General features: G+C 45.7%; 1 protein-coding gene across 1 annotated transcript in view; it reads left to right on the top strand.

The window, feature by feature from the left end:
* The first annotated feature begins 279 nt into the window (after nucleotides 1-279).
* LOC112105488 (WD repeat-containing protein on Y chromosome-like) overlaps nucleotides 280-15,699 on the top strand; it is a 52,736-nt gene continuing 37,316 nt past the window's right edge. Inside the window, exons 1-10 of the mRNA XM_026654377.1 lie at nucleotides 280-921; nucleotides 2,932-3,199; nucleotides 3,777-3,923; nucleotides 4,524-4,646; nucleotides 5,827-5,998; nucleotides 7,114-7,160; nucleotides 8,314-8,451; nucleotides 10,183-10,371; nucleotides 12,787-12,978; nucleotides 14,742-15,002. Coding sequence (XP_026510162.1) covers nucleotides 800-921; nucleotides 2,932-3,199; nucleotides 3,777-3,923; nucleotides 4,524-4,646; nucleotides 5,827-5,998; nucleotides 7,114-7,160; nucleotides 8,314-8,451; nucleotides 10,183-10,371; nucleotides 12,787-12,978; nucleotides 14,742-15,002 — 1,659 coding nt within the window. The 5' untranslated portion in view covers nucleotides 280-799. The remainder of the gene's footprint in view (nucleotides 922-2,931; nucleotides 3,200-3,776; nucleotides 3,924-4,523; nucleotides 4,647-5,826; nucleotides 5,999-7,113; nucleotides 7,161-8,313; nucleotides 8,452-10,182; nucleotides 10,372-12,786; nucleotides 12,979-14,741; nucleotides 15,003-15,699) is intronic.

Below are 15,699 nucleotides of genomic sequence, written 5' to 3' on the forward strand. Positions count from 1 at the left end.
GCACAACAGGCTACTTGTAATTCCCTAAATTAATCCCCTTCTAAAGGTTCACCTGATACGTTTAGTCACACATTGAGCTCGTGGTGCAAAATCTTAATGTCCAACAGAGCACAGGAAAGAAATCTCTGATTGTCTCTTCTCTCTGTAGATATCAACTGCAAATTATCAGGTTAATCATCAATTGACCAAATGTTTTTCTTTGCATGGACCCACCCCCCAAGTGAAATTCCTTTGCGTTGAAACATTTCTTGGGCACTGTTGCTAAATAATTATAAGCAGGATGGATCGTGTTACTCAAGTCCAGGCTAGTAACTATGCTGAATACTCTTCCCAATGTACCTAGTATTGGCCTTTCAAAATGAAGCCTCTAGTTTTCTGTCTGTGTAATGTATTCACTGCTCATGGATTGGGAACCTCTAAGCAGTGCAGCTGTCTGAGAATGCACTAGCTAGTCTCCTTGCATGGTATGGCATATCCTGGCTTGGGAAAACTTGAAACATTGGTTTAGCTTGCATCTGAAGAGCAGTGTTTGATTCAGCCATAGCGTATTGCAGTTACCACTAAGATTGTCAGCGTGGCTTCCTGAAAACATTTATTTTTGGTGCCAAGCAACTTCTCAAGGATTATTGGACAACAAGGGCCTCAGGAGAACTCAGAGAAGAACTTCCACCTTGCTCCAGTTGAAGATCATTCAGATCTTGATTATTATTATTTGGGGGGGGGGTAAGAAGGAGATATTGAATTGACTGGTTCTGCCAGTGTCGCAAGTTAATTAGGCTTGGCATACTGGGAAAAGGCCATGAAAAACCATCACAGTTTCAGGAAAGAGGGAGAAAAAGTTGAAATGTCAGTGATGGAAAAGAAAAAGCAGAATTCTTCCTGGTGTGCATACAAGCAAGAAGTATCAGCAAGTATAACATGGTAAGTTCCATTCTAACAATTGTACATTTATTAAGGGCTTGTCTAAATGGAAAGTTAGTGTGCAGTAAACTAGGGTGTGAATTTACAACACACTAGCTGCTCTGCACTAACTTTCTGGGTGGACACTTTTACTGAGCACTAAAAGTGCCCTCAGGCTGGTTAGTGTAGCACTCTTTAAAGTATATTAAGCTAAAGTTCACAAAGGCACTTTTAGTGTCCACACAGGGAGTTAGTGCAGAGCAGATAGTGCTGTAAATTCACACTTTCTCATGCATTGGACAAATTTCCCAAGGACAACAAGCCCTAAGACATGATGCTATAGTACACATTTTTCAACCTGTGTTTTAGCCATGCAAGGCCCTTGGTTGTCAGTTGAACTAACATAGCTCATGGGCTACATCCACATATGCCACGCTGAAAGCTTATCCAGTACCTGGCGAGAAGGAAATAATGTCCTAGATGTGTCACACCCCCACCATCAACAATGGTCTTGTGCGCCACAGTTGCTGCTGTTGCTGTTCGTATTACCCATTTACGACAGCTATTGAAGATTTTGTAACTTTTCCTCTGAAAAGCCAGTATAAAAAGAAACTGAATATAATCAAATCTAAAGTTACATGGTGTTGTACTTATTTAAATCTTTTCTATATAAAATAAGAATTCAACAGGTTGTACCTCAATATAGCAACACCTCGAATAGAAAAAAAAATGGTGGCTTATTAGTTGACAGTGAATTCCCACTTGTAATCATGGGAATTAATATGTGTTAGTCATTATTATTTCCTCCGAGCTAGGCAGCTACCCACATTGGATATTTTCATCTGATCACATGCTTGCCATAGAGAAAATGTTGTCATGGCATCGTGTGCTATTGAGATCTGAGTGCACTTGGTTTGGGAATTAAATACTTTAGAAAAAAGTGAAAGAGTGGAGCAGCCTAGGACTTGCTAGGGGCTCAGAGGGCCAAATCCTCAGCTCGGAGTGGAGCTGCACTGATTTGTGCCAGCTGATGATCTGGTTCTGAGTTTAAGACCTATCTCCAGCCCCCAGGGATGGGAAGAGAATGCCCCACGTAGCTCTGTACTAGCCCCCTTGCTGGTTCAGGAGCAGTGCAAAGAGTCACGTCCATTCCTCCTCAGCTAGGAGGAAAGCCGTGAAGACTCAGGGCCTTGGAAATGGGCATGTGGGGGGACAGGGGGATGGGGAAATGTCTCTTTGGGACTTTGAGAAACACGAAGGGAAAGTGAATGTGTTGCAGAAGCCACAATGGATCTCCTGGTGAAATACTACACCTGTGAGGGTGGGGAAAGCAGCCTGGTGCACTCGCTTCGTCTTCACGTCCTGCTTTCTCTAGTGCCACTCTTGCATTTATTGCTGCTAATAGTTATAATCATAATTAATAAACAATGGTGCCTTCCAGCCAAGGATCTCGAAGCCGCCCAAAAACACCGTGATGCAGAACACTCTAATTCTTGACAGATGGCTGAAACCGAGCCACAGCGGCTATGTCTACCCTGCCATTGGACACCCGTGGCTGGCCCGTACCAGCTGACTCGGGCTCATGGGGCTTGGGCTAAGGGGCTGTTTAACTGCAATACAGACATTCGGGGTCGGGCTCTGGGACCCTGGCACCTCTCAGGGTCCTAGATGCTGGGCTCCAGCTCCAGCCCGAATGGCTACACCACAATTAAACAGCCCTTTAGCCCGAGCCCTGCGTCAGCTGTCACAGGCCAGCCACGGGTTTTTAAGTGCGGGGTGGACACATCCAGAGAGGTTAAGGTCTACGTTTTCAAGGGTCCACTAATGTTGGGCATCCCACATGAGGCTTGTTGAGCCTGATTTTCAGAAGTACTGACCCCTCTGCAGTCCGCTTGTTCTGACAACTCCCTAAAAGAGAACACACAGCAAATTAGCACCCCTGGACCTGAGCGGCATATTACCCCCGCACCAATCAGTGTCTGTCCTGACCCCCATGAGCATTTGCTTTGCTTTGCTTTCCTTTTCCACCAGCTTTGATCAGAGTAAAAGCCCCCGTCTGGAAGAAGAGCTGGAGCTGGGTCACTTGCAGCTCCTGGAAGCGTTGTTTGCTACTCACAGCTCTCCCGAAGGGGAAGACCAAGGCAGGGAAGCAGAGAATAAAGAGCAGTGGGTGAGACCCTGCAGAAAGCAGAAAGTGCAGCCACCAGGAAGTCTGACTCTACAAGAGTTTCATAGAGCCCTGTCGGAGCTGACTGGCTCCCAGAACTGGAACAACCAATCAGAGCTGCTTTTCAACAAGGTAAGGAGGATTTGAGGTTAGATGGGTTCTGAGTGCAAATAATTCCCATCCCAGCCAGTTAGCATTTCTAGCATGCAGGCTCCACAACATTTTGAAACGCTCTTACTTTTCCTTGCATGTCACTCTACTACTCCCCTCCCCATTAGGACTCTTGCCTTATGGCATCTAGTCTTGTCACTGGCTACCTGGGACTTCAGCATTAACTGCTTTTCCACGGCCTTGCATCTTGTGGAGGTAAAATGCTACCACCGGACTGAGTGAAGTACCCCGATTTCCTAGCATTTTACAGTCACTTTGCACAAGTTGTATACATGCAGGGACCTGGAGATTCACGCCCTGTGTCTTATCCACTTAGACTGTGAGCTCATCACGTTCAGGGACTGTCTCATTATATGTATGTACAGTGCCAAGCACAATGGGTTCCCCGGTGTAGTCTCCGGGTGCTACTGTAATACAAGCGATGAGTAATTTTAATAATCAATGTGGAATTTGATCACAAGAACTATGGAACCTGCTCCAGCTACCTGTGAAGTCACATTGGCTTTTCCCCCTCATGTTTGTTGCTATGGTTTTTGAGGTTGACACCAGCTGCGATGGCCTTATTGACTGGAACAAGTTCTGCGCATACCTGCTGCTCTATTACAAAGAACGGGACCACATGAAAGCCAAGAAGGAGATCTTCCTTGGCAGGGAGCCCCTCATCCGACACTCTGTGCAAAACAAGGTGAGCGGAGAGGGAGGTGCACTGGGCGAAGGGGGTGGAGGAGCTGAACAGTAACTGGACAGGCTAGCAGCGTAACCGTTCTCTGGTGCTGCCCGTAGTTCGGCAATATTCCTCTCTTCTTCAGCTGCATTTTTCCTTCACAAACAAAACATAAAAGGAATTAAAAACTTGAGCTTTACTCTTTTTTCCCCCCCAGCTTTATTGCAGTTTTCTTGAGGACACAGGCAGACAGCGGTTGGCAGAGTTTTCTGTCTAGCTGGAATTGTCTTCAGGGCAGCTTTTCGTGTTGAATTTCTAGTAAAAAGCGAATAAAGAATTCCAGATTTGTTCCACTGACATAACAGTAAAACAATTTTGGCCAGGCACTTAAATCTAGGGAGAGGTCACTTCATCAATTAAAGGGGCAGGGTCATAATTTGCCTATTTCAGGACCAGTTGGGTTGAGCATTTCCCTATAACTTTGAAGGTGTACAGTCAAATTCTCGCCTTGTTTATACCCACCATTGAACACGATGGCTGAATTACAGGCACGTATATAATGTGAAATGGAGAAGAGAGTGAGATCTGACCACTGGAGCAATATTTGTCTTGGTTTTTCAGCTGGCGCCAACTACCAGGATATTGGCCATCTCTTCACCACCACCACTCTGGTTTGTAAGTGTCAGCAAAGGAGGAGTTCTTACTACCTGGGACAGCGCTCTACATATTCAGAAAACGTATGAGGTAAAGAGATTGGTAATAGCATGGGGGTTAATGCAGTGACAACTGAACACTTGGGAGTAATTCAGCATCCAGAGTTCACTCAATACATTGCTATCTCTAGGAGAGTTTAGCTTCTTTGCAATGCGGATTAGCGCGGGTTGGGATTTTACAGAGGAATGTTTTCCCATGGAAAATGCCGTTTCTGCAAGATTCAAATTTTCTGCAAGAAAATTTCAGTTTTGCCCACAAATTTTGATTTTCTATAGGGAGAATGGAAATAAAAGCTCCTTGGCTGCCCACCTGGAGGGATGCTGCAGATCTGGGGCTTCTAGGTTCCATGGTAGCTACCTGGCTGCATGACTCCCTGGGCAGCCAGCTCCCTGACTCCCTGAGATAGCCAACTGGAGAGTCAGGCAGCCCAGCCAGCTGCCCTGGGATCTAGGGCTCTTGGAAGTCCGTGGGCCCTCAAGTCCTCAGGTGGACTGCTGAGGAGCCAGAGAGCCTGGGAGCCTTTTTGAAATGAAACACTTTGTTTTTTCCCATAATGGGAAATTCCGAAATTCCTGTCTTTCATTCTGAATCTGAAGCAAATATTTTCCAAAGTGTCAGAATTTCCCTTTTGTGGGAAATTCTGAGTTTAAACCCTCCCTAATGAGAATCCAGTACCTACCTTCATAAACCACTTCTTGGTTTATGTGCTCCTAGTACTCCTTCGTTCTGCCCTGGGGAAAATAAGGGGTTTGCGTTGTTGTGTATCGTTAAATGCATCGCATCAACTAGCAGTATATGGGGTCAGAGTGCCTGTCTGTTTATCTCTTCCTGTCGTCTGTTGGCGACTACTTAGATTGTAAGCTCTTTGGGAGTGTATACAGCACCTAGCACAATGGGGCCCGGGTCCATGACTCCTAATGCTACTGCAGTACAGATCAATAATAATGCGGATGTTTGGGAAGCTAGGATTAGCAGGGTACCTTCATTTTCCAAGCAGTGTGGCCCTGGCACTGCCAGGTGCTGCGGAGAAATTCCTGCCAAGTGCTGAGTGCCTTCGGTGGGAGATGAAAAATACGCAGCTCCTTGCAGAATCCGGGCATATTAACTTCATCTGGGAATGGCTGTTTCATGCTGAAGGTGGCACCAGTGCATTTCTTCTGAGAGAGCTTCCAGTCCTTTGAGTTCTCCTTTGCTGCTTGTTTTCTAACAGATTGCAACAGATTCCAAAGGCTCTCAAGCAGAAAAAAGAAGATTGAAATCCTGGACCACAGATGCTGCGTACATGGCAAATGTCCACAAAATCGCAGTAGCCACCACCTGCAGGGATATTCACTTTTTTGACGTGTCCACGGCAAACCTTTTTGAAGAGTTTCATTTATTTGGTACAAGTTAGAGTTTTACTAATAGGAGGGGGCCTCTGTTCATGTTCCCAGATTCTATTCTGAGGTTTGGGTATAGTCTAAATCAGGCTTCTGATTTCCAGCATTGCTTTCTGGGGAGAAAACACCAGGCTATTCACACAGAAACCTGAATATTTTGGAGAGCAATAAACCAAATAAAAGTACTCAGTTGCTGCTCACTGCAGTCTCTGGGGTCGCTGTTGTTGTTCTCTCCTACTGCTTAATGGAGTTACCTAAAATTGGCCAAAGGCAGGTAGCTAATGCCATGCGGTTTGGGAATGGTGCAGCAGATGGGAATTTGGAGCTTCAGAACCAGACCCCAACACTCACTAGTAGGTCAGCTGTGATGGGGATGGATTCCTATAGATGTATGGGTATCAAGGTTTAAATTAAAAGCTGGAAGTATCCCCCTTACTGAAGTCAGTGGACCAAATTCTGTTCACACTGGTACTGGCATAAATTCAGATTGGCTCCATTGGGTGCAGTGAGGTCAAGCTGAATTTACACTGGTGAAAGCAGCTTGTGGCCCTTTATGTATAGTGGATCTGATTCTACGTTGTCTTGCAGCTTGTGCGGCTAGTGGAAGTGATGTGCTCCCATTCTCGTGTGGTAGCATTTACCTCCTGCAATGGAGAAACAGGCCCAATGAACCTTATTTAAATAAATGACAGTACAGCAACTGCTGGAGGTGGGTGAATGCAAGAAGTGATTAGAGACAGGCCGAGCTGCTAAATTCAGATCCATTTCTGAATTTCACAGCACTTTAATGAGTATTTGGACCCAGAGTTTTGGTTCATGTCTGTCTCTAATGATGATTGTGTTGATGGTTATAAGAGTGTGTAGGTGATCATGAAAATAGATATAGGTAGTGGAAACTAGACATCATTCTGGCCTCAATATTTTCATGCATACCCAAGGAATTTACACTGTTCCCTGCCATTAACAGTAATGAGTTCTATGCATCTCTGTCCCCTCCCACTGCTTTGAGAGAATAGGATCCCTTTCTACGAATCACATGGAAAATGGATATTGAGGAAGTGGAATAGAAAAAAATGATGAATAATTCTAATATTCCATTTCTCTTTCTATCCCTCCAGCTCTGAAAAATGTTCCAACTTCATTGTACTACTGGTATAATGCAAAGGTACAGTGGCACAGCACTTTGTGTTCCCAATATGTGCTCATAAAGTTACATGTGACCTTTATTGTTTATCCCCAACAAGTAGAAGTGTTTATGCCCATTTGTGCCAAGCTATAACTCTTTGAGGTAAGGTCACAATTTAGGATTGTCTTAAATTTCAGATGCAAGAACCCATCCCGACTTAGGTCACAAAGATTGTTTGCTACCGTTCTCTTGTGAGTGACTAAGAAGCCAGTCAAGATTCAGGGCTGAGAAGGAAAAGTTAATTATTACTTAAAGGAATAACAAGGGTGCTCTCAGATTGGAAACTGGGATTTATTTAGGAAGCTTTTCTAGTTCTAATCTACTTGGGAACAAAGGATTTGCAGAGCAGATCAGAGCCTTCTCCATCAAATTCAATATCCTGCTTGTAGCAGAGGTGGGCACCTGATGTTTCAGGGAAACGCAAACCTGCCCCACTCCACCAATTATGTACTTAGCCAGTTGTGCAATGGGGTCTGTAGGGAGACATACAATGTGGTATACAAGGGTAACAGAATCAATGTGTCTATAAAGGGAGCAGAATCAATACTGCCTGTACAGGAGATAGAGATGGTTCCAATTCACACCCTGTGTCAAGAGGTTTGATTGTTATCAGCTGTCTGTGCTGGATGGGGCAAATCTTGCTTCTCTGCAGCGTGTGAGGTCCTTGACACAGTGACCCAAAGCTGTGCCGCTACCCTAGTCCAGGGTCAGGATTTGGGGAGAGGGCACAGGTATGAACCTGCTATACTGCACAGAGCCCAGCTCTTGGGGGGGAAGGGGCACACTGTGGCCACATGTGGTGAGCTTGGGGCATGGCATGGGTGTGTTTGGGATGGATCCAGGGGGTGGATGCACAGGCAGCATGAGGGGTGCTGTATCAGAGCTCCCTGCGGAGATCCCCAAGGCACGCACAGCACCCTACTCGAGCCATGGGCCGATTCCCTGGCTTTGGGCCAAGGGACTGTAGCGGGGTTTTCAGCAGTGACTCAAGCGCAATTACGTTCATTATATCTTTAATCAGCTGTTAACCATGCGAAGACAGAGCATAAAGGGAACATCATCTGCTTCCTTCCCCTCCCCCCGGCACATCCCAGCTCCTCCCTCCTCCTCTGTGTTTTTGTTTCCCTTCCAGTCCTTAGGGAGTCGCTCCTTGCTGCTCTGGGGAGATGACCACGGTGGGGTTCACCTGCTCTGGCTGCTGCGCCCTCATTTGGGCATCTTTGAAAAGCCCTTCACGGATCAGTCGGGGCCACAAAGAGTCTTCCTGCAGGTGGGGGCAGAAAGGCGTCTTCTAGAATAGTGCTAACCTTCGAATGGTGCTAAGCATCCCTCCTTTGTCACTGTCCTTCCTGGCCTCCTTTCGGAGGCCCTAGAAAACAGAACCTAGGCTCGGAAAGATGGTCCAGTTTAGGACAGGTTTAGCTACCACGGCCCAGTAGATGCCACTATCTTCTCCCCATCGTCCCAGCTACGTCAGGCAAGATGTCACAAACTTTCACCTCACCAAGTGCTGCCCCGCTCTCTTTATCTGAGAGAATCCCAGTTTAGAGCAGTTAGCTGATAGAGACATGTAAGGAGCACAGGCTTTATAGCGCTATGAGGTACCAAATGCTTCCCCTCCTCCCCAGGCTCTCCCTGTAGGTCCATAAAGTAGTGGACCAAGCATTATTCTAATGCAGGGCTTCCCTAGTTGATAACGCTGGAATAGCACTGACCTGTATCCAAGGTGATACAGGGATTGGGACTCAACCCGCACAGCCGACACAATTCTGGGTACTGCCTCGATCAGCTCTCAAGTCTACCAGGTTGTTTTTAACTCCTCTACTAATGACCTTCCCCTCCCCCCCCACCCCATTGTTCTCAGATTGGCTCAGCTCTCCGATGGTGACTAAGGCGTGACCTACCAGCCCGTGTGTTAGCGAAACCATATCGAAACTTCACCACTTAAGGTCAAGACAAACCTTAAGTCCCAACTGAGCCAGAAGCCAAGTCCAGCTGTCTTCAGCCAGACAGAGAAGTCATCCTGTAGCAGGATGTTTGTGGGTAGGATGAGGAGGATAAACAAGGAATCTTCTCAGCTAAGCAGGTGTTCCCAAGGGCCCTTCTAAATCCCCAGGCCCCACTGAACACTCTACATTAATTTCAGATATCAACTTCTACAAATAATGGAAGGGTGGGGGAATTCGGTGCTTGTGAAATATTCATTTCTACAGAGGTGGGCAGGAGTTGATATAAAAAAGTTCTTAAAAAAAAAAAAAAAAGTTTCCCTCCGAAATGACAGAGCTGCCCAAAGTAAATTCACATATATTCAAAGGAAATAGCCTTGGATGCTGGTGTGGGCTGAGATAAAAGGTCAAGGCTGCGAGAGTCCACTGGGCAGCACAAATTAGAGGAGCATCTCTAGCATTCAGACTGTGAAACGCCTTCACCGCCCTAGGTTCATCTCAAAGAATTTGAGGCTGCAGTAGCTCCGAAGCATGTGAGCAGAGTTTCTTGCTGCTGTTCTCGGTTATAAATAGAAACATAGTGGGTTATTTTTAGAGCTTGGTGAGTGGGGATGGAGGGAACTAGAGAAATCCTTCCAAAGAAACTGTTTTCAAGTTGAGGCACACATCACGGGTTTGTCTCTGGGGGACAAGAATGTAACAGCTGTGCGTTGCCATTCAGAATTGTCCCAAACCAACCTCTTAACTCCCTAAGCCTGGGGATATTTGGTTCTGGATCTGAACTGTGCATCTCAGGCTCAATTTTAATCCCATCATCAAGTCATTAGTCACGTTGCCGGGGGACAAAATAGTCTGCTGGGTTGCCATGGCATCATAAACATCATCGCATTAGTCCCAGGGCTCCCCAAACTTCACTGCTAAAACCCACATCTCTTGATATTCCAGCCCCTCTATACTTCTCCCTCTCTGTGTGCATGCTGCCTCCGGTCGTATTAGGATGGGTGATTAGCAGGTGAACTAGCCCTGTGACATTTCTGTCCCTTGTTTTCCCCCAGGAAATTAAAGAGCACAGTAAGCTCCTGCAATATCAAACCATCCCAGAGGTGCATGAGGAAGCTGTTTCCCAAATCCAGTACGTAGCAGAGGGAGAACTCATCATCACATCCTCAGGCAGTCCCAAGACCTCTGTGGTGATCATGGATATTCTCAGAAAGAGAAAAGTTTACACCTGGAAAATCAAGAAGGTAGTTCCACTCCCCGCCTTCTGGCCAATGTTTTTACTCCAGCATCAGGCAAAAGGAACGCAGTCGTGTATACTTCATAATATTATATTCCTGTTTTTACACTCACCAGAGTTTATCACTCTTCTTATCTCTTTCAGGTACTTATCTGGCCCCCCTTTATCCTAGTATCTGAGCACCTCACAATCTTTAATGTATTTATCCTCACAACACCCCTGTGAGGTAGGTCAGGGCTATTAACTCCAATGTACAGCTCGGGAACTGAGGTACAGAGAGACTAAGGCCTAGATCCACAAAGGGACATGGAGTTGCAAGGAAAGCGGGATTGGAGCCAAGGGACTGGACAATACGTCTCCCACTGCCCATGTTGGTGCCCGGACCACCAGGCTACAGAGTCATTTCCACTATTTCTTTCTTTCTGGCCCACTCACTTTAATTATTTGTCCGCAGTGGAACAGCTTCAACAGGAGAGTCTGAAGGAGACATGTCAAAATAGCCCGTAGCTCAGTGGCTGGAGCATGTTTCTGAAAGGTGGGAAATCCCTGTTCAATTTCTTTCTCCCCCTCAAGCAGAGGGGTGAATTGAACCTGGGTCTCCCGCATCCTCCTAGGTGAGTGCTTTAACCACTGGGCTAAAAGTTAGAAGAGGGACACCAATGCCGCCACCAGCATTTGAATGGAACCCGATCCAGTAGGTAGCTCAGAGGTGACCTACCAGATTGGGCCCCATGAAATAGGCGAGCAAATGCCTGTCTTCCCCCGGTTCGTGGCTCACTCAGGGATGTAGGCAGGAGATCGGCGTTTATATGCCTAGAGTGGGGCAGCAGTGTGCATGCTCCGAGGCAGAAACACAGGAGCCAAGGAAAGCTTTACCCAAAAACCCTAGGTGCCAAGTGACTTTAGACACCTGCAGTGGTCAGCAGGAGTTGTGTGGATCACACTGGAGCCAGGCACCTTTGTGGATCCCACCCAAGGCCACACAGGAAGTCTATGACAAAACAGGGGATTGAATCTGGGTCTCTCCAGCCCCTGGCTAGTATCCTCACCACAGAGTCTTCCTTCCTTTCTACAGGGCTACACATTTGTCAGTCTTTTCCTGTCCTTTTTCACTAGGCAGGAGACATGTATTCTCTCTGCGTTTACTCCCAGAGGGGAACGAGGAGGCGAGAAGTCCCAGGCGGGGAATGGGGAGCAGGGGGATAGGAGGGGCAGCCTGCCAGGAGCCCAGAAGCCTGACCGGGCTCTCAGCACACACTCCCATTTAGGTCGGTGGAAGCGCTGCTGGTGAGCACGTGCAAGGAGGGCAGTGTGGACATGCATCACCACAATAATTACTGCGGTGGACATAAGTCGACCTAATGTAGGTCAACTTAAGTTTCTAGTGTAGCCATTCCCTAAGTCTTTGTGAAAAAAATATAGCAATTATATTTTACTAGCTAACAATTCTATTTTTTACAATAAAAGCAACAGCATAGATAGACTCCACAAAGCTTAATGAAATTCAGGAAAAATAGAATTTGAAACCAAATCTTTGGAAGCATCTAAATTAGCTCCCTTCAGTTCATTGTGGTTTTGCAATTGGATAGTTAAACAAAACTTAGCAGTGCTGAAATCAAAACAGGCCTTTCCCCCTCTCTGGTCTACAATCACAGAAAAATGTAGTCATGGAAAGAAAGAATTGGAGCCCTCCCATTCGGACAGAAATTCTAATTGCAAAGTGCAAAGGTTTCCTCTGCGAGATGGGGGGGAAAGTGCATTTTTTTAATCATAATATTTAAGAGCGTCTTTGTGACCCTAAATTATTCTCAGAACCCTTTCTTTATCAATCTGGGATACAAAAGTAACAACGTCTGATATCTGACTCACAAAGCTGAAATATGAAAAGGGAAAAAAACCATTATTCCTGAGGGCTTGTCTACAAGGTGCAGTGATGTGCTCTACAGGGGCGTGATTTCTAAAGTACACTCACAGGCTGCATGTTCATTGGTCCTGGTAGACCCTGCTGGTGTGCGCTAAAGGTTCCCTAGTGTGTTTTAACTTTGTACTGAGGCCAGATCTACAGAATTACTTTGCTATAACTATGGAAGAATCCACACCACTGACCTAACCACCACCCAGCACCACCCTGCCCCCATGTAGACAGCTCTATGTCGGTGAGAGAACTTCTCCCACTGACATAGCTATCGCCTCTCAGGGAGGTGGATTAACTACACCAATGGGAGAGCTCTCTCCCATTAGCATAGAGCATCCTCGCTTAAGCACTACAGCGGCGCTGATGCAGTGTTTTACGTGTAGATGAGCTCTGAGGCTTTTGCTAGTTGGGCCTCTATGCCCTGCACAGCCTCATTCCACAGACACTCTCCATAGACTGTACAAACGTTTCCAAAACACTTATTGTTTTTTTCCCTATTTTTTCTAGGGGGTAAAATGCTTCGACTACTGCAAATCCCTGAGTCTGCTGGTTACCGGAGGAGTGGATCACGCTGTGCAACTCTGGAACCAATATGTCACGATCTGGCCAGTTGCTACCTTTCAGGGACATTGTACTACCATTCTGGCAGTTGCCATCCATGAGCCCCGAGGACACGTATTCAGCTATTCCAAGGACTCGGTTTGTCATATTTGTGCTAGGTTTTAGCCAGCACTCCTCCTTTAATAGCAATGTTCACCCCTCCTTCTCTTGTTCAATACGCACCATGCCAGAGGGACGTTTGATATGTTACTGGATCAGTGTTTGGGTAGAAGACCTCCAAAGAGCATTGAGGTGGTGTGGGGATTCAGTAGGGGGCGCTCTTCCATCCGAGTCATGACTGACAAAACGCCCAACTCAGCACAAAGTTAATGCCAAAGGGGCCAGCTTTTGACTGGGTGGTAAAACGAAGGCACTCCCATCCGTTTTGTGGTCCTGAGAGATTCTAAGACACTTTTCATAAGAACAAGCATTTTGACACCAGTGCTCCTGTCGCATTTCAACTCATTCTGCCTCCCAAAATTCCTCCAGCCGTTTCAATTGGATACTGAAGTGTACTGCTCCAGTATGCCGTTCTTTATTTCCTATGCTACAAAGCTGCCAGTTTCACTCCGTAGGTGGATGAAGCAATTTCCATGTATTCCTCACCTACCTTATCAGGGCATTGTGAGGCTTCATTAACTAATCGTTCTTTGTAAAGTGATTTGAGATCCTGGGCTGAAGGACATGTTGGGCATTCACAGTATTCTGATGCCAGTGCCAAAGCCTATGGAAAGCCTACGTGTAGCTCTGGGCAAGGAACGAATGTGCAGCTGTTTTTGAGGCAATAGGAGTTTCTTTTATCTCCTCTTGCCTTTTGAAGAGGTTGTTATTACAGTAGTTTGAATTTTTTTTTTCCATTTTCCAGGCAATTAAAAGAGGGGGCGAAACTTCTCAGCAATTATAGCAATTAATCATTTTAAGCCAAATAAGTGCTTAAAAAGAATACATGCGCCTTCACTGCAGGTTGGTAGCTGGACTAGATAAAAGCAAATATGATTACTTTCTGCCATTTCCCTAAGAATCAGTGCTAGCAAGGAAGTCCTTTTTTAGTGGTAAGTGTATGGGACTATGAAACCGAGAATATAATATTTGTCTCCCCTTCTAGAGGCATCATTTGGATAAAAGCATTAATCCAGCATTAGAGCTGTGTGACATTTTTTGGCCAAATCTTTTTTTTTTTTTAAATGCAAATTCAGTGACTCTGAAACATTTTGCGACGTGGTGCTGGTTTCATGGAATTGCTTGTTTTGGAAAAAAAAAATCAGAAAAAAATTAAAATGCGTCACTTTGACATTTTCAAAATGAAACGTTTGAATGTTTTGGGTTTGAAATACCTTTGTGTTTCAAAATGCTCTTTCATTTTGTTTTTAAAAAATCCCCAAACATTTTTAAATGGTCATAAGACAAACAAAATGTCAAAAAGTTTTGTTTGACCCAAAATCTTTTTCTTTTCTTTTTTTACATTTTGATTTGTTGAAAATTGCAAAACTTTTACTTTTCAGTTCGACCTGGAACAATTTTGTTTTACTTTTGAAATTGCCAACAAACCAAAAACCATTATTCGCCCTGCTCTACTAATGATTATGAAGCACTTTGACAAGCTCAGATGAAAGTCTCAATGTTTGTGCAATATATTGTAACTGGCCTTGCTTCAGCAATGCCCTTAACTCTGCCAGAAGATGGAGTGTGAAAGGAAATACATAAGGTGATGAGCTAAAACATCACAAAGTACGAGCACATCGCTCCATGGGAAATAGAAAAGATCTTCCTGAGCCACAAAATTCGGGAGTTTGCAGAGCCACTAGTAGCCACCTCTAGCAAACACGTAAATAAATCCCGGCTTCTCTCTCTCCCTTTCTCAGGTCCTGAAAGTCTGGGATATTTTCTCACAGGCTTGTCTGCAGACACTGGCACTCAAGTTCCCATGTGTCCAGCCAGAACAAACACTAGAACAGGGGGATTTTCCCTTCTTGCTCATCCAGCAGTCTCCCCACCTCCTCTTAGTCTCCTGTGCTGATTACATTGGATTGTTGAAGCTCGCGCATGTCAATCCTGAGGAAGAAATGCTGGCTACCCATGATGCACCATTATGCGGTGCTCTGTACAACACCTTCTTCCACCAGGTCAGCACTTCTGATAACTTTATTGATCAGCGCTTTCCAGTCGGTTTGGACTTAAACCACAACATTTGGATATGAATGCAGAATTTAAACCCCTTTGTGTGTTTGCATATAAGATACTCGTTTGGCCCACTGTAGATATGGGGGCAACTGAGAAAATCAGATATAGATTTTGAATAGTTTTGGGGGTGTTTGGATCGGGGAGTTTGGTTCAAACCCATCTCTAGTTTCTATGCTAGATTTGCAAGAGAAACCAGTTCCAGGAAAGTGATTGTAAAAACATCATTATGGACCTCTGTATTTCTTCTCTCCATGTGACTTTCCCAGTCCAGTTTATGAAATTACAAGTAAAAAGCTGGCTTTCCCACTTACCAGAGGCCAGGGCCGGCTCCAGGGTTTTGGCCGCCCCAAGCAGCAAAAAAAAAAAAAAAAAAAGCCGCGATCGCGTTCTGCGGCGGCAATTCGGCGGGAGGTCCTTCACTCCCAGGCGGAGTGAGGGAGTGAGGGACCGTCCGCCGAATTGCCGCCGAATACCTGGAACTGCCGCCCCTGTCCGGAACGGCCGCCCCAAGCACCTGCTTGAGAAGCTGGTGCCTGGAGCCGGCCCTGCCAGAGGCACATGCTCCACCGGCCATTTGAAAATCCAGTTGGGACACATTTTTAGATGTGCTCATGCACCTTTTCACGCTTTCTACCTGGG

Source organism: Terrapene carolina, unplaced genomic scaffold, assembly GCF_002925995.2.
Source record: "Terrapene carolina triunguis isolate 2854851 unplaced genomic scaffold, T_m_triunguis-2.0 Scaffold192, whole genome shotgun sequence".
Classification (NCBI taxonomy): domain Eukaryota; kingdom Metazoa; phylum Chordata; order Testudines; family Emydidae; genus Terrapene; species Terrapene triunguis.